The sequence below is a fragment of the Numenius arquata genome, chromosome 6 (assembly GCF_964106895.1).
Source record: "Numenius arquata chromosome 6, bNumArq3.hap1.1, whole genome shotgun sequence".
NCBI classification, from domain to species: Eukaryota; Metazoa; Chordata; class Aves; order Charadriiformes; family Scolopacidae; genus Numenius; species Numenius arquata.
In genome coordinates this window covers 41,290,955-41,315,273 of record NC_133581.1, presented here as the reverse complement: position 1 = coordinate 41,315,273, position 24,319 = coordinate 41,290,955, and the positions used below count along the sequence as shown (strand labels likewise).

Here is a 24,319-nt window from a genome sequence, read left to right as displayed (position 1 = left end):
GATAGTTCTCCACGTAAGTTCAGACTGAAGTTCCACGTAAATTCAGATTCCATGTAAGTAGTTCAGATTACTAAACTAAAAATCATAATAGAGACAAGGCTAAAAGTAAAAATGGCTTCATATTTTAAGTTAACTGGACTCTAGCTACAGGATTCCTCGGATTTTGAAGTCTGAATTGACACCCACTGAGGGCCTGACCCACTGCTCCTGTTAACATAGATGCACATAGCTATAAATTCCAGGGTGTAGAGAATATTCAAGTATCCAAAATGATGTACAAATTTGTCACAGCTCCTAAAGACACAACTTCATATCATAACTAAAAATCCTCTCAAAACTATCTTTCCATTAACAGATCAAAAATTTGTACTAGCTGCATTTCTCATCTAACTGTACGGTATTTTGCTCAAAAATTAAGATCTTTGCAGAAATTTAATTCTTGACTGTTGAAACTTGTCAAACAAAAGGTACGCAACTACTTGAATGCATTTAAAAGTAATTTGGGAGAAATTATCAAGTCTCTCACCAGTTCTCCATAAAGAAAACTGTTATAAACTCCAAATCTATTTTGCAAGTCACGTCTAAGTGAATATTTAAAGGAAATTAACATACACTAAGTTACATTTTAAAGACAAAATCTTTCCAATCACTTCTGTCTGTATCTATAAATATAAATTAATCTCATTGGCTTTTTCAAAAGAAACCTAGTATCTTTTTGATACTAGTATCTGACTGAAACAAATCATCTCCACTTAAGAACTGTATTGTGCACCAAAATCCTTTACACCTTTAGGAACTTCTGAAGTTCCTAAAGCAATATTTAAAGCAGACCTACAACAAATTTTTATCCCAAATGACAGTACCTTGATAGGTAACCAAACAACAGGGTAGAAGTTCAATGGAAGGGAATAATATTCAGTTATTCAAACAATAGTAGAATTATTTCACACATATATGATACCCAGTTCCCCTAACAGAGTGCCGTTTTCTCCATAAGATATTAAAGCACCGGCCCCAGTCCGGTAACAGAAGAAACTCTAACATTTAGACAGAGCAAGATTTTGCTGCTTTTAAACCATCTGAAGTGGGCAATTTTGACGCACTAAAGCATCCCAATAACTCATTTCTGAAGAGTCTCACTGTGTGAAAGAAATACATATCAAACCAGCCTTCAAGTGCAGGATTCCTTCATGTTACAGAAGACAAGATGTTGAGAAAGTAGTTCTTACATAGCAGGTAAAACTGAATCTTGACCATCCATCCAGTAAGCCATTCTCATTTGAAAAACCTTATAAAATTAAAATCTTCTGTTTTCAAGATTCAAGCAGAGAACATAGTACCTTTAAGCCACACAACTTCAATTGCCCAGAGGACAAATATTAGGACCTTAGTGTCCCGGGCTACTATAGAACTGCTTCCCAAATTATTTACTCAGAGAATGGGATATTTCTGTTTTTTGAGATATATAACAAAATTTAGAATGAGCAGGAGAATTCAAGAACATAGTTTTGACCAAGTTGACCGCTGAATCGTTTGATAGCAGCCAAAGATGCATATGGAGCTTCTGAGCTAGAAAGCTGCTGACAATCAGGTGCTTCCACACCACTCTGGGCTGTCCACAGCATTAAAGGACATTGCTCCGAAAAGCTGCCATACTGGAACAAAAATGAAGCAATTTAGAAAGAGAGTGCATGGATATGGAGCAAGATGCCACAGACTTAATTAAATACTGCCAAGTATTCAAATTTTTAGAAGTCTAAATAAAAGGACAGCCACTCGCTGTTCTGCAGGACATTAAGCGGCTCTACAGCACGTCTCAAAAATTCACATCGCATACTAGAGTTCCTATCTAATTCTTCTCTGTTTATTTTTAAAGGGAAAGCAAGGTAAACAAGTTCTGCCTTCTACAAACCGTACAAACACCATCACTGAGGTTTTACTTATCGGGTAAGGAAAAATCTGGCTCATTTCTCCTTGCTACATAGGGCAGCCTAGGTCCAACTCTTTTACACACCAGTGTCCGTTTACTATGACACAATGCCAACATTTTACTGAGGAAATCTTCAGAAAAGAAGAAAAAAAAGTAATGAAACAACTACTTAACTGTTTCTAACTCACCTCACCTAACGTTGAAGAGTTTACAGGACAAGGAAGAAATGCTCATCACAACTCAAGGGCTTTCTCCCTACTACCTTTCAGAAGTCTACTGTAAGACAACACTTAGAAGTTCTTCCTATTAAAAAAAAAAGAACAGAAGAATTATTTTCCACAGAATACATCAGATAAATGATAGGAAAATAGGTAATGAACTCACAGAAGTTAACTGTAGCCTCACCTTCCTACAAGTCTTCTATAGGCAGGGGAGTAAGGGGTGGGCCCTCACAAAGGTAACGGAACAGTAAGAATTAGGTTCTCTTGTCTGAATTGCCTTCTGAAAAGTACTCACTCTCTCCACCTCTCTATTGATCCCCATAGTAATTCAAATTTCATTCCTGCAAAGTTTCCATCAGAATTTTGCACTTACCACTGCCTAAACCTACACATTACATTACAGTAAGAGGGCAAAGTTGAGAAAGGTGCCTTGCACATCAATAACAGTTTTGACAGACTTAGCATGAAGGAGGAAATAATAAAAGCTCAGAAAATACTGGACCTAATTAAAACAAAGAACACCCCGAGGAAACCTACATACTATCTTCCTATCTTCCCTAAGAGTGAAGCTCCCTGTCAGGTGTCTCTGCTAACCAGCTATTGCAATGCAACAGCAGGGGAAAAGTTGCTCTAAAGGGATTATACACTTTTTGGAGTTTCTAAAAGTCAGAACAAGTATTTCAAAAGTTAACCCAGAAATGAGCACAATACTGAGAGAAACTGACTATATATAACGCCCACAAATAGTAAAATTCACATTGGCTTGACCCACATTTGAAGAAAATGCTCTTTAATTATTTCTATGGAAAGAAAACGTATACCAGGTTATAATTTCAGCGAACACCGATGAGGATGAAGACTGCATTCTCTCCCTACAACAGTGTCAATATAGAAATGGAAGCACAGAGATTTAGTGAAACCCCATCAAGGGCATTCTTACCCTTTATTCTTTAAGGTTTGTTCTCTTTAAGCCCTTCAAGGCACAAACCTATCAGAGTCTCCACAATAAAATGAGGAAAAAAAATAATAATCATAGTGACTAGAGCAATAAGAGCAGATAAAAAAAAATTATTCAAATAGAAAAGCCAAACCCTAAAATAAACTTTTACAAAAATTGTACACGCATTTGGCCCTCTCATGCTTCCTTAGTATGCCATCTTCTCTCTAAATCACTTCCAGAAAGGCGCATCTCCTGTTTATTTGTCCAGTGTCCACCAAAAAGGACCCCTGATCCACCTGTAAAGGCCAGTACAATTAACAGAAACCAATTCCAAACTGTCACTATGGAAACTATGTAAAATACCGCATTCACCTTGGTCCTTTTCAAAAATGAGCACAAGGAGTTGAACTGGGTGATTCCACAATGCACTATGAGGGTGTAATGTGTAGGACACATGTTGGAAAATACCACCTAACGCTGACTGCCCTAGTCAGTCGTCTTCTTGGCATAGTACTATTAAATAAGATAATCTTTACTAATAATTTTTTTTTTTCCCATAGCTGTACTACATATGGTAACTCAGAGTGCAAAGTAGCACAATCTCAGGAAGTGGCTTATTTTCAAATCCAAGTAACAGGCAGCAGGGAACCAACAGCGAAAACAGGTTTTTGCCTGTATTTAAGCATCACACGCACTTTCTCTTTTCTCCCTTCCAAAATTTACAGTTTTCAGAAGAGCTGGGGACCAAACAACTCCCATAGGAACTAAAGATCTATAAGGCTCTGAAAAGCAGATGCCTGGATTTGACTCCCCTTCTAACACTGATACACTTGGAATAAATCAAAATACTGTTTCTGTGGCTGTGAGGTTGTTCCACTGAGTCATGCAGAACACAGCAGAATGGGCTGTTTTAATCTGTTTTCACTTATAAAAATTCATTAGTAGATTTAATCCCTTTTCCCAGCCTCCAACTAAGACGCCTTTAAGGGTGCTATACAAAACATCCTAAATCCCAGTCATCACAATCTGATGTTTGGCCTGTCTTTCCTCCAAGTATGGAAAAGAAAAAGGAATAGTAGGCATTGAAATAACTGCTGATGTGTGAGGTTACCCAGCAAGTCAAAACACACAGGAGCACCTAATAACCAGCCCTCGCCACCAGTAGGGGATTTTCAAGGAAATACTGTAGTTTAACTGCCCATTTTCTATCTACAATGTTGATTTTCAAGCAGAACGGGCTACTTTGGAGTTATGCCCTGACTTACATGAAGACGAAATATGTATCCAACTAGTCTCAATTAAAGAAGTTCTCCAGTTGCATCCAAATCTGGCTTAAATATAGCATGAAGTCAAATATTAAACGTTGAGCCAGAAAACCAGTGCTAAAGGAAAGGTAACAGGAGGAAGGTGTGGAGGGTTCTTCTTCTTTTTAATGATATCATGAAACGGTCACTTGCATTTCCTAAATTAAGTTACTCCAGTGCTAACGTATATTAGTTATGCAAAAATTAAGTTCACAAGCCTACAGTGAGAAATCTAGGTGGAGTTACATTAAGAGAAGAATGGGAAATCCAAGTTTAGATGCCAGTATGGGTTTAATCATGATTTAAGCATTACAAAAGGTTTGAGAAAGCTTAGCAATATTTCAGTCATATGCAAATGATTATAGCATCAGTTTTGCAAAAGAGTTTGGGGCAATCTCCCTCTTGGCAGCAGGGAGAGAGGCACGCACTCTGCCTTCCCACAATCATCTGTACAACACTCAAAATTTGTTTCAGCCAGTATATCTTGAGAATACGGAAGATGATAACTTAATGAGAAGTCATTATATTCACATTCTCACACAATATTTGGATGCAAATTAAATAAATACCAAAGATTAAAATAGTAAGCTCATGCAGGTTTCTCAAACAAACATTCACCTTCTGAACAGGTGCTGTTCACACCGATGAGAGGGTTCGAAAGGGTCTGACGACTCACAGCGGCAGTTAACTTACTCCTCCTTACGTCCAGACGGACCAGTATCCTTTTGACAGGAAAAATGAGTGACTACTTCAAGGAACCTACAAATAGTCCATTGTGGGAGGAGGCGGAGCTAAGTGTATCACTACAGGGTTTCATTATTAAAGCCAAAAACTCTGGGAAGGTGCAAAATTGTTTTTCATGTATTTTAGGACTGCTTTATAAACAGTTGGCATAAGTGGATGCTTGCAGTTACATGGAAATTAGCATATCTTTATCATTCATGACATTTCCTTTACAAAGATAGGTATTTAGTAATACGTACAGTTCCGGATAAACAACTGGAACTGAAATTAAGCATCACCTGCCTCAAGTTATTAGTTACTACACGTTCTTATGGCATATTTGCACACTTCCTCCATTACTGACAGAATAACTGGCATTTTAATACGCCCTTGATGAATCTTGAGGAAAGGAGGGATCATAAACGCCAGACAAAACTGGCAGGAGTGAGAAGTGAGTGACTTCATTATTTCTTTCCAGATTTTGAGCCCTAAAGTTCTCATGGTATTCATGAGGCGTATCTACAACATACAGGCATATCTTGCCTATCTTCTTACACAGAAGCATTCCAAAGTGCTCCTTCCTACCCATTAACTGTACCCCATTTCCCTCCTGCTCTCTAGCTTTCTTGCGCTTACTTCCCTCTCACCAAAACACAGACTTCCATCTTTACAGAATACGATGGAACACATTTCGGGTACAATTTTATGATAATGTGTTCAAAACACCTCCATAAAAATTCACCTTTACTATGGATGACAAGCATTCAAGAAGAAGAGTTTCACAGGATGAATTTATGCACATTACCAATCTTTTCATTACTCAATTATGGTACCTATAATAAATATCCCAACATCAATGCTTAAACCTATCCCTGGCAGTTTTTGAAGACCTAAATAACAAGTTTGTCAGTCTAAACCACGTTTACATTTATTCAACTACACAAAACCATGGTTAAATTACACTACCATTCTTAAAATCCCCCCCAAGTCCTCTTTCCCATTGCTTGCTATTTAGTGGCAAGGGTAAAAGGAGTCTCACCCCGAACATACAGGATTTAGAATAACGTCAACTACCTCAATTTGCTGTAAAATTTAAATACAAGCCAAAGTCACTAGATCTGCCTATTCATAATAATAGAGATAAGCTTGCTTGTCTAATGTGCATTTTTTCTGATGGTATTCTACAGTTCAAACTATTCTTCACAGTGAAGTATAGCTGCGGCAGGGGAAGTTTAGATTAGATATCAGGAAGAATTACTTTACTGAGAGAGTGGTCAGGCACTGGAACAGCCTGCCCAGGGAGGTGGTGGAGTCACCATCCCTGGAGGTATTTAAGAAACACGTAGACGTGGCACTTCAGGGCATGCTCTAGTGCCCAAGATTGTTGGTTTGCGTCTGTTTGTGGGTGGTGTGGTATGTGGTTGTGGGTGTTTGTTTTGGTTTGGTTTTGGTGTTCTGGGATTTTTTCGGTGGTTTTTTTTGGTTTTGGTGGTGTGTTTTCGTTTGTTTTTTTGGTTGGGTTTTTTTGTTGGTTGGACTCGATGATCTCAAAGGTCCCATCCAACCAAAAATATTCTGTGATTCTGTATGTTAAACTTTTCCCCCCATAAAAATTAAAAACACAAGTATCCCTATGATAACTACTATTTTTGAGTTCTTCCTACAAGTGCATAGAGCTCTCCAAAAATTGAAGTAACAAAGGGATCCACTTTATTCTTTCCACGTTAGCAGCATATGCATTAGAATACAAGTCTAGTCTTCACAAGACTGTTTTCTTGAAGATTCAATTAATTTCACTGCAACCACAGTAAGAGACATTTTATTTTCAAATATAGGGGAAAGAGCCATGCAATTTCTTTAGTATATGCTTATCACTATCACCTTTTTACCATAAGGTCAAAAGACTATTCTTGTAAGCTTTCTTCCACATTTAAGACAGAATGTTGCTCTAACTATTCCAGGAACTCGTGATAAGGACAGATGTAGAAACTCCTCTGTATTTGACATGATATTGCTCAAAAGGATTAGTTTGCTGCCCACTTCTTTCTTTAGATTTCTTCAGTCAAATAAACAGGACCTCTTCCTTGTCACTGGGAAAAAAGGTACTGTTATGATACCTACTCAATGATGCTATATCTGCAAGATCATATTATAATTTTTTTAATTCACTATTGAGGGAAAGAAGCAGAAAAAAGGTGCTACTTCGAGATTACATCCCTCCTGCTCCCTTATGTTAGCCCTGCTTTACCTCAGCCTTTCACCAGTGCCACTAGTAACAATCTCCACCCCACCTCCCCAAAGTAAAAAAAGTACACGCAGGTAAACTTTCTCACAGAAAAATTCAAGAATACATTCTTTATGTTTTTATTTTGACAAGCATATTTAACTCAGACAAAAGCTGCTTAGTGATAGGTAATTGTGGGTAAAAGTCTACAAACCAGAATGCCAAAGGAAGACACTGTCATAGAATACAAAGCAAAGGAAAAAGTGCTAAGACTAGTGTTAAACTGAATTCACCTTATTGCCCCCAGGTTAGAAAAATAAGGTAAGCTCAGTTCAGGACTCCACAGTAATAACATAAAGAGACTAGCAGAGGAAAATAATTGTCTGAAGGATTCATGTTTACTGCCCTTTAAATGTAAATTATCTTCAAATCAGTTTTTTCTTCCATATGATGACACAATCAGCACACATTGCTCCATCATCTCAGGCGAAACAAATCAAAGCATTTGTTTTCACCTCTTTCACAATTTCAAAAAACATATGAATATGACATACCTTCTGCTGTAAAACAGTTTAACTCTGCATCAGCTAACAAATTTCTTTAGGTTTAAGCCTACACACCGCACAGCCTACTTGCTTGCTTTTTGTACTTTACCAGATTTCTTCAGTTTCACAAACTTCTGAACAGAGATGTCATTATTCGTTCTCAGCGAGAAACCTAAGCCACTCTGAATCTCTGCAGCGACTGGCAGCAAGTGTCGGCACTACTCTCACAACGCTTCAGAAACAGAGAGAAATCGTAAAGCAACTAAAAGCTTTTAGCTAACCTACCACTGACTTGGTCCTTGCACAAGTCTTCATGCACCTTCATTAAATAAGAAAGCAAAGAAAAAGGGTACATTAGGCTGACATAGTATCTCAGAAGACAGCAATATTTCAGTATTCTGCCTAACACCAGGGTCTCAGCTCCACACCACTGTCTCCGAGTAGGGACAACCCACAGGCTGGAACTTTCCGTTTTCACACTTCATTAAAAGCTTATCAAACAGTGACACTTATGCCTCCCGTAACTGTACACAGTGGAGTTAGGTCCTCAGTTTATTCATCAGACATCAAGACTACTTACTTGGCTCTAAACAAGAGTACAGATAACACATGTTGCACTCCTCCTTAAGAAATGCACTGCACAACATAAAGCATGTATTTACTATGCGTAACTGCACATTTCACCATGCTGTGTAAAAATTGGATTGTTGGATAATATTCTCCCCATAAAACAATTGATAATAGTTATTTTTCCTAAAGAGAAATGAAAGTGAGAATAGAAAAAAGGGCTTTGTTGTAGTTTCTAAAATGCTGCTCAATTCTGCATTGCTAAGCCACAGCTGTCTATTCAACAGATTCCTACAAATAAGAGGGATTGAGCATTTCTCTGCATCAGGAAGGCTTCTGGGGGTTTTTTTTTGGTGGGTTTGTTCCCCTCCCTACCTCCCAAACCCACATTTGCCATGACCGTTGCGTTTTAGCAGCCATATTACTTTAATAACACTATCATCTGGGACATTGGCAGCTCTGTGGACCAGTGGTACATATAACAAAATAAAGTATTTAAATTTCAACAATCATGGATAAGTCCACTGTTCTAGGGATAATCAAAACCATAAAAATACAAAGAAGGAAACTGGACTGTGACTTCATATTGACTGTGTTCACTGTGTGGTGGAAGTGAAGTCAGAAACTTGTTTTTCAAAGTCTTTTGGAAACTCAGCCCATGTTCATCCCATGAACAAGTGTGCTTTAGTAGTCCGAGCTGTAATTTTCAGCAGAAGAGATACAGTTGCATTTCTGGTGATGGGTAATTTAAAATACATGCTAGTATAGACCACTCTATAACATAGCTTTAAGAAGTTATGAATCCAAGTTGAAAAGTTACAGTAAGATATACTTGCATCTTTCTTATGTTGCACTCGCCATCAGACTGCCTGTCCCTGCTGATCATGTGAACTGGCAGTCAATACGACTTGCTTTGTGGCATCAAGGCAAGCTAATTTTAAAATTATCATGGGCCTCCAGAGCTTACCAGAGAATTCTGAAGCTGCTTGCTGTGAGACATAGCCACATGCAGAGGCTCATGCTGGTTTTAGAGAATAAATCATCCTCAGGAGAGGCATGCCATCACATCAGCAAAACCTCGGTTTTTGTTGAATTAGTATTCTCATTAAAAAATCATTTTCTTTATTATCCTTACATGTTCCTTCCTAGACTCACTGTTCCACTACTGAAACATACTATAATTTTTTAGTAAACAAAATTTCTAGATAGATGTTAATGACCATATGCCCATTTCCTTGGGAAAGGCACAGTTCTTTCGCCCTGGAAAAAGGTAATTTTCAAAACATAGCACATACAGATAACAACAGATGAACTCAGTTATCTAGATATGACACTGATGCATTACTATATTCTTACCTATGCACACATCCTAAAAATGTATTCCCTCTTCAAAGATGTTTGGTTACTAATTTGGACCTAGTGTGGTTCCGTTATTGACACAATAACAATACAATTAAGGGACCGCTTAAGTCAGTTTGGTTTTGGGAGGAGATTGTGAGGGGTTTTTTTTTGGTGTGTCGCTATTTTGTTTTTTTAAAAAACAACTGAAAACAAGTTTTGCAGATCCCTCAATGTTACTTATTTTTCTGTGAGTTACCCACAAGACACATCTTCAAGTTCCATGATCTTTCTGTTAAGCATTCAGTTATAATTATTACTCACACTTTAGACCTGTCGAAGAGAATTCCTACCAAATGGCAGAAGATAATTGTGGTGTAATTAATCATGGTAAAAACCACGCAATTAATTTCCAAATTAGTATTTCCAAATACCCATAGCTGACGTGCATTTATTGGTCTAAATACGAAGAAAAATTCCAGCATACTCATCCAGATGCACAGTGTGGACCAACTAAAACAAAATCAAAAGATTTGGCTAAACCCGAATGGTCTGATTATAAATAAGTTTAAAGACAAAAATAAAGAAAGTCACAAAATTCATTCGTTTTCCCAGCACCCTTATTATCAAACACTAGTCTCAACTCAAGAAAAATTGCTAGCGCTTCCACTGATTACTGTAGTTGCTTGTTTGATGGACTCACAATAACTCATCTTATCTTTTTCTTGAGAAATCAAATAAAAATCTAATATGTCTGGTTGCCCACACTTATTTTTGCACTTAAAAATTTAGCAGTTCTCTTGGACGCTGGGAAGAGAGACATCTTTAGAACAGGGTGTTAAAAATACATATCTCTGTTTCCCTACCTGTTTCTCACTCAGAGCTGTGATTTTGGCTTGAAGTTCATGAAGCTGTTTCTTCAAATCAGCGTTCTGATTAGAAAGAAAAAATATCTGTGAGAAAGATATTCCATTTGTTAACATAGAGTAGTAGCAGGAAGGTGTTTTTTGTTTTGCTTTTTTGCATAGTGTACTACAAATACAGCACCTCTGGATGTGCAGCCAATAAGATTCAAGAGGCTCAACAAAGCCTTACTTAAGTCACTGAGTGCAGTAATAATCAGAGGATCTTTCTAGCACTCAGGGAGACAACCCAGATTGGAATTAAGATTTCATTAAAACATCCATTAGCGCTTAATGCATTATACAGCACATTTGTACATTTCATCAAGCTTACAAATTAAACGAGAAGTGCTTGTTAATACGCAATACAATAGTATCATATTGTATACAATAGCATGCTATGGTATGTTACCTAAAGCATTCCCACCTATGCTACTTATGTAAAGACACTGTCATACATTTGACTGTGTACAGCATCAGCAAACACATCTATTAGATCTTAACTGACACACATGTCAAATGAAGGCAAACATATTTAAGTCTTTATTTCCATGTACATTTACACCCTAGGCTGTATTTAAGAGAGTTACTTTTGCCTTAGCACATCATTCATATCAGCATTTTGCTTACAATAGCACTTTCTTAAACTTAAGATTTGAAAAGATCACTATAAAGATGCAGTTCAGAAAACAATTTTTACCAGGGCTATTTCTTTCCTACTAAAAAATGAGATAAAAAAAAAAGTGTCCTCAGTTTAAAGCCTGCGGAGCTCTGCAAGCTTCCCTGCATTTTTCTCTTCCTCACTTTTTTTGTTCTCATTTATGTTGTAAACTCTATATACCAAATTATGCAGGTTTGCTCTGCTACACAGAGAATTAAAACATAGGACTAATATTGTTACAAGAACTTCATGCTCAGGACAACTTCCCCATTTTTATATTCCCCCACAAAATTTTGAAATGTGTTATAACCTCAGAGACTATCTTGTAGATAGTCTTCCCTAATACACACACACCTCGGCAAAACCAGGTACTGAGCAGTCGTTCTCCCTTCTTTGAGGTTACACTTAATAATCTGGGATAAAAATGCATTAAGAGCATTGGAAGCAGGGACCAGATTTACTCTTTCTGGCTTCACAAACTTTGCATGGCTGCTTGCAGCTTGACCTGGCCTTCAGCAGATATGAACTGAAAGCGAACTACTCTGCAAGCTAATCATTAGCAGACTTACCCAGCGAGTAAGAGTAGCAGACCGTACCCAAATCCCATTAGAATAAGGAAATTCTAGAAAGCAGATTTTCCAACACCATCCCTACTCCCTGCTCATCCCTCCCCATCAGGGGTCTAACTACTTGACTGTTACAAAAAGGTGTCTTCCCACTCCGCTGAGCTCCGAAAATACATGCTCAGAAAATTACAGGGCATTTAGTACTGTATGGGGATGGAAGCACTTAACAGCAAGCCTCGAGTGATCTGCCTTTATTCCCTCTACTCAGTATCTCAGACTGGTCAGAGAACTCCACGGAAATTCCCATTCAGCACACTGGAGTGCTTAATTGCTGTACAAGATAATCCAGTCTCCTTACATGGTCATTGGGAAAGGGATGACTTCTGCTGTGCACACAAGGAATCTAGTTATCCAACTTCAGCAGCTCCGAAACATCCCAAGGCCAAGCATCTGCTCTTTGGACACTACAGTGCTGAAGCTGGATACCTGAGACAGGCAATCTGAACACAGCCTCAAGATACATTCTCTATTTGGACAAAGTTTCTTGGAGGGAATATCCCATCTCTTCTTGTACAACTGTGAACCTTCCGATACTCAAATAAGAAAAAAAGCGAATTCTAGTAATGGCAGATTTCATTAAGAGCAGCTTCCAATAGAATCAGAAACTTACTGCATGTTTGAACTACACCATAGCCTGCAAGAGTCACTTGATTTAAACTATTAAGAATGAGGCAAAAGGCTCCATAAGGCAAAAGTTTTGGTTTTGTTTTTAACTATCCAACAGCCATTGTTTAAAGACTTGATCATAATAGTTTTCTTCTAAACATTGTGTTAGCAAGGAAGAACATGATAAGAAATATCTAAAATTCTCAAGCTTCACGCACTACTATTTCCTGTATTTTTAAGTGTAAATAATGCAACATAAAAATAAATAGTTACCTGCGGATCTTGCTTCATTTGGGCAACCAATTTCTAGAAAGAAAAAGAGATGCAACAATACAATGAATATTTTCATTACAGATCTTGTTGAACAGTTTAAAAGTCAACATTTTTAAAGACCCTTCGTAAAAGCAAAATATTCAGTTTACAGCATTTCAATAGCAAGGCCTGGAATACAATATTATATAATTTCCAAACCCATTCTTATTAAGATAGTAAAACTACTACTCAAAGCCACCACTTTTGCTCCTTCTCCTAAACAACTCTTGAACAAGTGATGCCTTTTAAGGACAATTTACACCAGCTGGGTCAGATAATCTAATAGCTATGTCTCCTCTAGAACTGCTGCCTTCTTTGCTTGCAGTCACAAGAAACACAAATCACAGATAACCGCTGCGGGCACAAAAGCTGTTTGTATATTGAAGAGCAGAATGTTTCAAGTACTAAGGGTCCGCCTGTGTGCTGGCTTGGCTGGTACCACATGGAAGACCCATGTTCAGAAGTATCTTTGCCACTTTCCTCCCTCAGAGAGAGATTGAGATCATTGTAGAAGAGATGCCCTCCACATCCAAGGGAAAACAGACAGATGGTTACCATTCACTATTCTTCCTCCTTTATTTCCTTCAGGCAGCTGCAGGAGGATGCTGCCTACTGCTAAGCAAGGAAAAAGTTACGAGGCTGTCACCAAAGAAAATCAGAGCCCAGAACAACGACACAATATAAACCAAAAATTCCCAATTTCTTTTCTGGTTACAGCCGTGTTTATTCATCACATTGTTGCGTCCCTTCCACACACACAAAGAACAATGTAAAGTCTGGACTTTCTTCTCCATTCGCTCATCAGATTCAGGAAAAGGAGTGAGAAACAGAAAGACAAAGAAAGGAAGAAAAATGTTTCCTTCCACCTGCATTGATACTGCTCAGAGAATTCAGACTTTGTCAACTGATTTTCTTTAAAAGTTTATTTCCTTTCACATCATAAAAATGGTATTAATCAGAAAAAGCATAACACAAAGATAATTCCAGGTGAGACCACAGGTTCACCTGCTGTGCTTTCTTTCAGTACTAGGCATTAGCAGAGGCACCAGCATGATGTCTATGCTGGACAAGCATAGAGCGTTCTCTCCCACCTTTCAGAAATTTACATCTCTGATGTCTTCAAAGATTATGTCGTTGGTTTAATAGCTAGTTACACACTTTTCCTCCATTAATATGCCTTAATTACTTTTTGAACTCAGTAAAACACTCAAAATTCTGTGACAATAAGTTCCAAAGTTAAATTACCGTACTTTTACATAAAAGGACCTCCTTTTTCTTTTGAATCTGCCTCCTGATAATGCAAGAATGAGGCGCAAATAAGATTACGGGAAAAAAGCCTTCACTAGAGTCAAGAGGTGTTGGAAGTTGGACTCAATAATCCTTATGGGTCCCTTCCAACTCAAGATATTCTGATTCTGTGACTGTTTCTCTATTCATCTTCTTTCTGGATTTTTTCTACACCACATGTTCCCCCGTTTCTTCACGTTGAAAGTCTCCTCATGCACTAATCATTCCATTGCTTTCTTCACTCTTAGCACTCTTCCCTGTACTTCTCTAGTTCGTCTCTATCACCTGGAAACAAAAGTTTAAAACTGCATGCAACATTCAAGTACCCTGTCCTGCAAGAACTCCTTCCTCACTGCTAATAGCTAGTTCACAGCCTGCTATTGCAGACGTAAAACCAGGACTTTCTTTCCAAAGTGCATCACTTGGCATTTACCTACACTCAATATTATTGTTTTATCATGCTGCCACTCAGTGTCACAGGAGCTAAGGTGCTATGTTACCCTTTCACTTACACGCATACCTTATTTTTCCTTGGTGCTTTCTGACATGTCCAAGTTTGACAAACAACATATCTGTTAGTTTTTATACAAAGTGCTTGTACGGACAAGGCAATCATAAGGCAATGACAGTCAGCAACTGTAAACTGTTCATAAAGTATTGCTAAATTTATGGATCACACAATACGGTGTTATCCAATCATAAGAAAAAAAATTCTTTGGCACTGACAAATGTAATCTAAATTTAAGGTATTTTAAAACCTACTGATCTTTTTGCTACAAAATGAAAGGAGGAAAAGGATGCTTTAGGTTCTCTCCACACATCAGCTCGACGAGTCATCCACGAAGCCCAACCCTTCTGTGAGAATAGCCAAATATAACTCCTTTAACACTTCTTGTGATCAAAACTATGAAGAGCAGACTGTTTCAAAACAATGTTAATTAAGTCAACACAGTAGCAGAATGAACTACCTAGATTCGATGCACCTCTTCCAAGGACAAGCAATATAGCTTGTAGATGGAAAATATTTGAATACTCAAGTTGTACTCTGATATAGCAAGTGACCTGGGCAGAGGTCCAGGATGGAGGATTCTTCAATAATCGAAAGAAAAAAAAGTAACTTTTTCTAAACAACTAAACACCTCCTTTGGCTCCTCATCAGTAGTTTAAGATACACTTTGCCAAAGCAGCAGCGTCAAAGCTTCAGACAGAGTTCTGGAGGTAAACTGAATAGGCAGGAAACAAGGAGCTATTCTACAAACAAAAATACAGTCATACTGAGCATGACTTGCTAGAGCTACGTAAGCAGTGACAAGTGACACACCGCATCAGGAAGCTGGGAGGCTTTACTCACAGTGCAGAGCTGAACTCCGTACACTCATCACAGACACACTTACAAGGGGACAACAAACTATGACAGTATGAGTGTTAGCAAGGTTTCTTTTAGAGTCATCAGAAAAAGAAATACTAGATAATTAAAAGACAATGAGACAATTCTCCACAACTCCTGAGCACTGAAGACATATATTTTAAGTTACAAAATTCAAAGATATACAATCCAGCTCAAGCATTTCACTTGAAGATTTCTTTTTTTTGTGCCCAAACCAGTTTCATTTCTATCAGTGGCCATTTGAGGAGCACAGCCGTAACCACTCACACAGAGCTCAAGAAAAGTTTACTGAAGTACCCAACATGTTGCAAGAGTTATTTTCCATCGTAAACATTTAGACTTGTTCTTAGCCTTAATTATGGCAATATATAGTATCTTGGGAAAAAAAAAAAAGAGACAACCTTCCGATATAACAACTTGTCTAGTTTCACCAACTAAAGCTAAATTTGAAGTTGATTTCAGTGCAGAGCTCACTTTTAATGAGGATGGGGCAAAGCTAAGGCAAGCAGGGTCAAAAAACCTTGAAGCTGTTAACAAAAAAAATTAAGACTGAATTTGGAATAATCCTTAGTATCTGTTCATAATGATGATAATGAACAGGGATGAAGATGGGAAATGTCCAAAAAGACTTTTTTTTTTTTAATCATAAGCATAAAGGAGAATAAAGATACAAACAAGAAGTGCTGTTATACAAACACAAGTACAACTAGCATTCTGATCCCCATACAGCAGATAATATTTACTGGCCTTAAACATTGTAATGCCTGCAGCAAAATGCCATGGGTAGTTTCTGAATTTCCTATGCACATAACAAAACTGCACTGAAGGGCCTTGGAGTTTCTGAGGAGAGCAAAATACTCATCTGTAGTTCTGGATATAAATCTTTAGCTTTTTCAAGTTTTTCTTCCTAGTTGAAAATTGCATTTTGTTAAAGCTGACATAGCTTCATTTTACTAATTCCCCCATTCAAGTTCTTGCACTATGCTCATCATTGCAGCAAGTACTGAACAAGTCATATAGAACACTTGTTTGGACAAGTCATCAGGTAATTTGTAAACATCTTCCAAATTTGATGATGGGTTACACTGATCTTTTATCCATTGTGTAACAATTGTGAGTTTCAGATATCCAACAGAAATATTTGGAAAGGTCTCATTGATAAATTTAACATTTCAAGTTGGCAGCTGCCGTGTTTATGGCTGTAACAATTTTTCCCCCCCCAAGAATTAATATGCATATGTTCTCTTACATTTGGTAAATTAGGTTTTTAAATTATTTTTAATGTTTTTCATTTGTATTGTAATGGAATAGCAAACTGCAACTCTACTGCCATATAGTATCAGACAGGCTACCAGTAAAAAAAGACCCAAAATAAAAATTTCTGAGCCCAAGCACTACAATGTTTTGGTCAGCAGAACTATGCAATTACAAGTTTAGAAGAGACTAAAGTAGAAGACATTCCAGAAGAGAAGCACCAGATGAGACTATGGCAGCGCTACACACATTTTGCTTGCAAGTTCCTCCACTATACTCTTCCATTGCTAACTGAATACTGAAGTTGGCTTCAGAGCATTAGAAAAACCTTCCAGACAGAAGTTGCTGAACAGAGAGTTTTCAGAATGTTTTCATCACTGCTAGAAGTATTAAATAAAAATACATCCCTACCCACAGCCTGATATGTAGATTTTTCACATTTGCTAAAAACAACAGGTGGTAGGGTCAAATCGTGGAGTATAAAATTCTGACATTGTTTCAAACTTATAAAACAATTATTACTATAGTTGTAGTGCATTCAGTTAGCGCTGCCATTAGTAGTAATACTATCGACAACACTAGTGCTACTATTACTTAAAAGTATAAAGCAAGAAAGAATACAAATTACCTGGTGAACCTGAATTTCCACTTTCAGAGCCTCCTGAAGAGTCTGCAGCTCCATTCTCTACCTTCTCCACTTTCTCTAGAAGTATCTTTGCTGATTCCAGTGCCTTTAGTTTCTGGTTTCCTCTTTAGTACCAGTGCTATAGAAAAATAAAGGGTTTGTTTTGGTTAGTGAAGGAGAGAAGTCAATATGAAAAAAGATTATAACAGAGCAGGAATTCAGTAGTGAACTATATTCAACTGCAGCTTTCTAACCTAAACACAGCGTTTCGAACACAAGAAATCTACAGGCTGTACAAAATGCCTGCCTTGGAGTCATTTAGCCAAATTTGTTACTTCGCACGTATCCCAAAGTTGACATATCTGTCCCTTATCTTAGTTTGCAGATAGCTATTTCCTACCAATATCCTATTGCAGTTGCATATTAAATCAGAAAACTTAACTACCAAGAACTACCAAGAACATTTAAAAAAATCTACATAGATGAGAAAGTATTCTGGAGACTAAGATTTTGCAACCCAAACAGCAATAAATTGTTAAACAGGATGTACTGCATTAACATATTTCCCTGATACTATAGCGCTGTTCTTAGATGGGATAGTCGGCATGCAATTTGACAGAAAAACATTAATATATTAATAACCCACTGCCTAAAGTTTGTGCTGAGTTAGTCATTCCAGTTGAAACCTATTTTGAAGGAACACAAGATTGATATATGGCAGCACAAGGCTTATTCAAAACCATTAATTTTAAAATCTTTTACTTCTACTGGAATTCTACTTGTAGAACGTGAGTTTACTATCTTCACTTTTACTACAAACAAATTAATCCCCCCACCCTCTGACACAGAAAAGCATTATCAGCCATACTTCTAAAAGCCTTGAAAGTTGGACATGAGATTTTTTTTTTCAGGAATACGTTAAAAGTATCAGCTTCTGACACAGGATTAACATTCCTGTCTCTATCCCATACGCTCAAATGACAATGGAACATGAGTAAAAATTGGATGAGAAAACATCTATAAATACATACACGTAAAAGGCATTGGAAGACATTATATAGTAATCTTTCCAGTCACTTTTCCATCCAGACACCACACAATGAAGAACTGCTGGAGTGTTAAATAATTCCTATTTTTTTATTTTTTTAAAAATTGCTCACAATTATTGCACAAGTATTGTAGCCAACTCAGAGGCTTTCATAATGGGACTTCACTGTTTTCAAAAGGATATTGACAGTTTGGATTAGACAGGTAGGCTGCAAAAATAGAACAATTCCCATAAATTAGAGAATTTTATTTTAACATTGTCTCACTACAGTATACTGAAGTGCTGGACAAGTTTGTGAACTCTGAAAATATAAGGTGTTTGGGGTGAGGGGTGTTGGTTTGGTTATTTTGATTAATTGTAACATTTCTGTTTGGAAAGAGAAACAAAGAGAAGACTGTAAAGGGGTTTTAAAAAGCATTCTATTTAAACTCATTGTCAGGGCTGTCTGCTGTTAGTTTAAAGTTACTTATTTAAATAACAAAAGCCTGATCCTCTAGTCAACATACGAAATGACCTTGTGCAAGGGCCTCTCACATGTGACACAGACAAGAGGAAACAGCTGCCTTTGCAGCACTACTCTCTATAAAATTGTAATTCGTATCAAGGCATACATGGAAATTACATACAGTTCCCTGTTCTATTACCACAAACAGTAATGAGAAAACAGAATCCCGGATTATTACTTCCACTCACTGACAAGAACAACTATAGCCTGCCTTAAGGTCCTACCATTGCCATTTCAAAAGAAACCATGCTTTGGAAAACCAGGTGGGAGGCTGGGCAATGAAAACTGGAACCCACTGCAGGGGCAAAAAGTCTTTCATAAATAAGTCTTGGAAATTCGATTTTGGGGTAAAGATACAGGCAGATATGACCGTAGTTTCTTTCTCAGTGTGTCTCCAATGAATGATGAATAGCCAGTACCACTCTGTAACTCCATATTAACTTCAAAGTTAAGTACAGAAAAAAAACAAACAGCAGAAGAGACAGTTATCTCAACTGAGAATGTAAACAATATCCATAATTTTAAATACATGTAACTGTAAAGCCGAGTACTAGCTCATGGGAAAAATGTCACACTACTTCTGTAAAAATAAAAAACGTATAAAGATTGAGCAACTACTATTAATGCACGACTTAGTTTGACAGACAGAAACTGCAGTATTGATGGTTCATGAAAACTAATCCAACCTAATTTCATAGATGCCTTGAACAGCTAGAAAGATTTTTCAAAACTAATTTTTCGGAGGTTTAAGAAAAAAAGTGATAGTTCTTTGCAGAAGCAAGCAATTGCTCAGCCTACCCATGTTTACAGGGGTGTAGACATGAACAAATGTAATTCACTGTCATACTGAAGAACATACACCGCGACAGTCAGAATAGTCTGGGGGGGAAATGGGCCTTTAGAGGTCACCTAGTCCAACCTCCCCTGCAACAAGCAGGGACATCTTCAACTAGATCAGGTTGCTCAGAGCCTCGTCCAACCTCACCTTGAATGTTTCCAGGTATTGGAGCATCTACCACCTCTCCGGGCAACCTGTTCCAGTGTCTCACCACCCTCATCGTACAAAACATCCTCCTTGTATCTAGTCTAAATCTATCCTCTTTAGTTTAAAACCATTATGTACTCTCCTATCGCAACAGGCCCAGCTAAAATGTTTGTCCCGTCTTTCCTGTAGGCCCCCTTTAGGTACTGAAAGGTCACAATAAAGTCTCCCCAGAGCCTTCCCTTCTCCAGGCTGAACAACCCCAACTCTCAGCCTGTCCTCACAGCAGAGGTGCTCCAGCCCTCTGATCATCTTTGTGGCCCTCCTCTGGACCCACTGCAACAGGTCCACGTCCTTCCTGTGCCAAGGGCCCCAGAGCTGGACACAGTGCTCCAGGTGGGGTCTCACCAGAGTGGAGCAGAGGGGTAGAATCACCTCCCTCACCGCACTGGCCACACTGCTTTTGATGCAGCCCAGGATGCTGTTGGCTTTCTGGGCTGCAAGCGTAGATTGCCAGCTCGTGTCCAGCTTTTCCTCTACCAACACCCCCGAGTCCTTCTCCTCAGGGCTGCTCTCAATCCCTTCATCCCCCAGCCTGTATTGATACCGGGGTTGCCCTAACCCAGCAGCAGGACCTTGCACTTGGCCTTCTTGAGTCTCATGAGGTTGACGCAGGCCCAATTCTCGAGCTTTTCCATGTCCCTCCAGATGGCATCCCATCCCTCAGGTATGCCTGAGCACCACTCAGCTTGGTGTCATCTCCAAACTTCCTGAGGGTGCACTCGATCCCACTGTCTATGTCGACGAAGATATTAAACAGTACTGGTCCCAATACAAGCAAGTAAAAAACCCAAAACAATTCTAACAACATACCAATCATTCAGTTCTGTCCCAAGATATGTTACAATTTCAGATTTTTCTTTCACTGTAATTTAAGAAGTTAACAGATTTTAAGATTCCTTAAAATTTATTCCTTCAATATGTGTAAATCTGAAGTAGGTGCCATACTTTAACATTCTGAAGAATTAATTTCAATTCATAAGACTGAAGCTTCCAAGAAAAGGCGAGAGAGATTAACTAGCTTTTGACCTTTTTTTTTTTGGTAGGTTTTCTAAGTCTTGACTCCTTCCTACTTCCCCTCCTCCAACATTCCCATTATAGCCTCAAAGCAACTCACTTTGCAGTATCATCTACTTCCAGATACCTTCTGCTGGCAAAGTTACACTAAAGCACATTTTAAACACAGTTTTTGAAGAGGAGGTTGTTTCCTAAGTGTCTGACATGGAAGGAAAGAGAAACTAACGCTGCTTCATCAGCAAAGGCCACCTAGTAAAGAATGATCTTTTGCAATTACCCCTGCCAGCTGCTGTATTTGTCAGCTAACAGCACCAGTGTTCTCCTCGGCAAAAATAGAAGCAGGATAAGTAATTATGAGAACTTTGTTAAATTACAAATAAGATACCATATATTTGGCATAGCACCCCAGCCGAGGCATGCATCACCACTTTAAAGACAAGGAAACAGGCAAAGGACAGTGAAGAATTTATTACGAGGGTCTGAAATGTTCTAAGCATCCAAATCATTAGTGAGGTGGAAAAACACATTAAATAAGATGTTCATTTAAAAATTTGGTCAAGTTGCTGACTTCTGCATATGAAATGTATACAGTTGTTACTCAGTTGTACCCCTCTAAAACTGAAACACTCTAGAACATGCACTTGTAGCTTCCCTTTCCAAGCAGGAGTAACTGTTTTAAGTTATGCCTGTCCAAAATTCCCCTCAAGTACCCTAAACATTCATCCAATGTTAATTAAAAAAAAAAAAAAGGGAAAAAAGTGATCATTCCTTACATCCAACAAACCCTAGACTGTATTTGTCTGGTTTATGTATAATAATATCTAGAAATATCTATGAGGGGAGCTGATTAAATATTGCAAGCATTTCCTTTGAAAGCAAGTGCAGAACTACATAAGCAAGTGTTCACACACATTTTGTGAGTGCAAAAATATTCAATATTTTCGAACTTCTATTCTTTTAGACTGAACTCCAAGGGAAGATTTAAAAACTTAAGTCCAGGGGCATTATAAACTACCTAGAATACCACATCTGAAGATGTATAAAAAACCATTCCTGGATTAATCATAAAACATATGGCAATTCCCACCTTACTCTTATGACAGCAGAATTATTTTAATTAAAAAGCTTGTAGATGATTGAAATTGCATGGATGGGTTGGTCTGCAAACATCCTTCATCCCATTAGTTTTTAAAAGGAAAACATGTATATGCCTTGTTCAATGCTAGAATCAGTGATTTCCAAAAGGAAAGCAGAGGATTGTGGAGTACGTGCACCTCTTGCACATCCAGACATACTTCCAAGCCTCAACCAGAAAGAGCACTGAAAGCAAGAGGTAAATTTGCCATTCCTTGCATTGATTTCAACTATTGGAAGCAGCAGTCCTTCATTCAATTTCTTGCTGTCACGCATTTGTTATAAACAGTCCTTTATTTCTTACGCGGTTGCTTCAAGACTTAAAATTTCATACTTGCATAAGTACCCCAATGCACTGCAGTTAAGGTAGTAGATGTTTATATACTATATAAATACTCAGAGACTTAATGAAATCTTAAACTCTACAATAATCATGTAAGTGCATTAGCACTTTCCTATTATTATCTCAATTAAATACAATTCATATCAGAATTTCTAAAATATCACAAAGCTATTTTGGAAACTACACTAGAAATAACAGCTGACAAGGTGTACACATATACATACATATGTATATATATAAACAATGGTAGGACCCATACAGAAGCCAGGAATGCCTTCTGCATGTATGGAAGGACTCTGAATAACTCAGAATTTTAGACAGAACTCTTTCTGCACCAAAAATCCCTTCAAATAAATTTGTTTTTCACATTACACAGAAAAAAAATTTAACATTATTGGTTTTGAGTAGATGAATTTAAATGTCCACTGTACTTACAGACCCCTGGGCCCAAACCTCAGTCCTACAGTGATTTTATTTATAGGACTGGCGCTTCCATCAGTAACATTTACTTTTTAAGATTTAATTTCTGAATATGAGAATAGATAGGCTTTCAGTTTCAGTAAACATCAAACTTTTTCAGGAATGGACGCCAGCTCTTTGTATCATCTATTCTTAGGTAAACCACCTTAGCCCTGGGAAGAAGTACTCACCAGTTTTGAGAAAGTTATTCCCTTCAGCTCTCTACCCCCTCCTACGAAAGAAAAACAAGAACAAAAGACACAATTACAAACAGCTTAATTACGGTTTGAAACAGAAAAGGAAAATTCGAAAATTTGGAAAGTTGGGGAGGGGGAAAGGCTGTTTGGGTTTTGGGGAGAGATTTATGTTTTGCATTTTTTTTCACTATTTTGAGCATTTAGGGTTTGGCTTTTTTTTTTTTTTTTAATGCTGAAACTAACTATAAAATACCACTTAAAAAGAAAATCTTTTTGACACGCTAGAGAAAGCCAAGGAGACCTACAATTCTAATCTGGACTAAAATACAAACTGTCACTAGGGGAAGAAGAGATTACAGGTACAAGTAATTTTTAGTTCTTTGCAAGGCCTGTGTCCCCCTTCCTCTGGGGGAAACACCTCCTCTCCATCCCATTTATTAACATCTAACTCACAAGCCCTGTCAGTTGCCACAGCTAAATATGACAAGGTTACCCATCCCAGACATCTGCCCACCACCCCTGCTAGAAGTTATGCCAACACAACAAAGATGGTAGAGCAGGTGGTGTGTCAGCAGAGTCACTAGAGCTCAAACCCCAGACTGTTAATGTAAACTGAAATCAATGGCAGTTTAAGCTAATATGTTAGGTCATGAACTGTGGAGGCCGAGAAGATACACTGCCCATTACACTGCCTATGTCACAGGAAGCACAACATTTAGCAGCGGAGCAAGGTAGTACCTCTTAAATCATCCTCATATGAATCATAAAAACTTGTGAGTCAGAGTCCTAAAAAGATAGCTAAAATATAAATGATAACTCATTTGTTCAATTACTTTGCCTGACGCTAAAAAACAGCCTCCAAAACACTCCAATTTTCTAGTAGAATACCAGAATATTAGCCTATTTTAAGATTCAACTCCACAGCGAACAAGATCTTTGCAGATATGTTTCTATCCACACGCAAGTCATTACGGAGAACTTTAAGGCCCAGCCTTATAAAGACGCACAGCAGTAGAAAGCTACAAAATCATCTCGCATTCGGTGGAGACCAGCACAAGTGAAGGAGTCTACATTCACTAGCCAGCAGAGCCGGGGTGCTAATCACAGAATCACAGAATCTTA

General features: G+C 37.9%; 1 protein-coding gene across 4 annotated transcripts in view; it reads right to left on the bottom strand.

The window, feature by feature from the left end:
- PHF21A (PHD finger protein 21A) overlaps window positions 1-24,319 on the bottom strand; it is a 135,059-nt gene that overhangs the window by 78,091 nt on the left and 32,649 nt on the right. For 3 of the 4 annotated variants that reach the window (XM_074148456.1, XM_074148458.1, XM_074148457.1), the window contains exons 2-5: window positions 23,192-23,232; window positions 17,456-17,591; window positions 12,861-12,893; window positions 10,659-10,724 (exon numbers count right to left, since the gene is read on the bottom strand). In XM_074148456.1, coding sequence (XP_074004557.1) covers window positions 10,659-10,724; window positions 12,861-12,893; window positions 17,456-17,509 — 153 coding nt within the window. In that variant the 5' untranslated portion in view covers window positions 17,510-17,591; window positions 23,192-23,232. Of the gene's footprint in view, window positions 1-10,658; window positions 10,746-12,860; window positions 12,894-17,455; window positions 17,592-23,191; window positions 23,233-24,319 lie in introns of those variants that run through there. The other variant, XM_074148455.1, reaches the window with a different exon arrangement.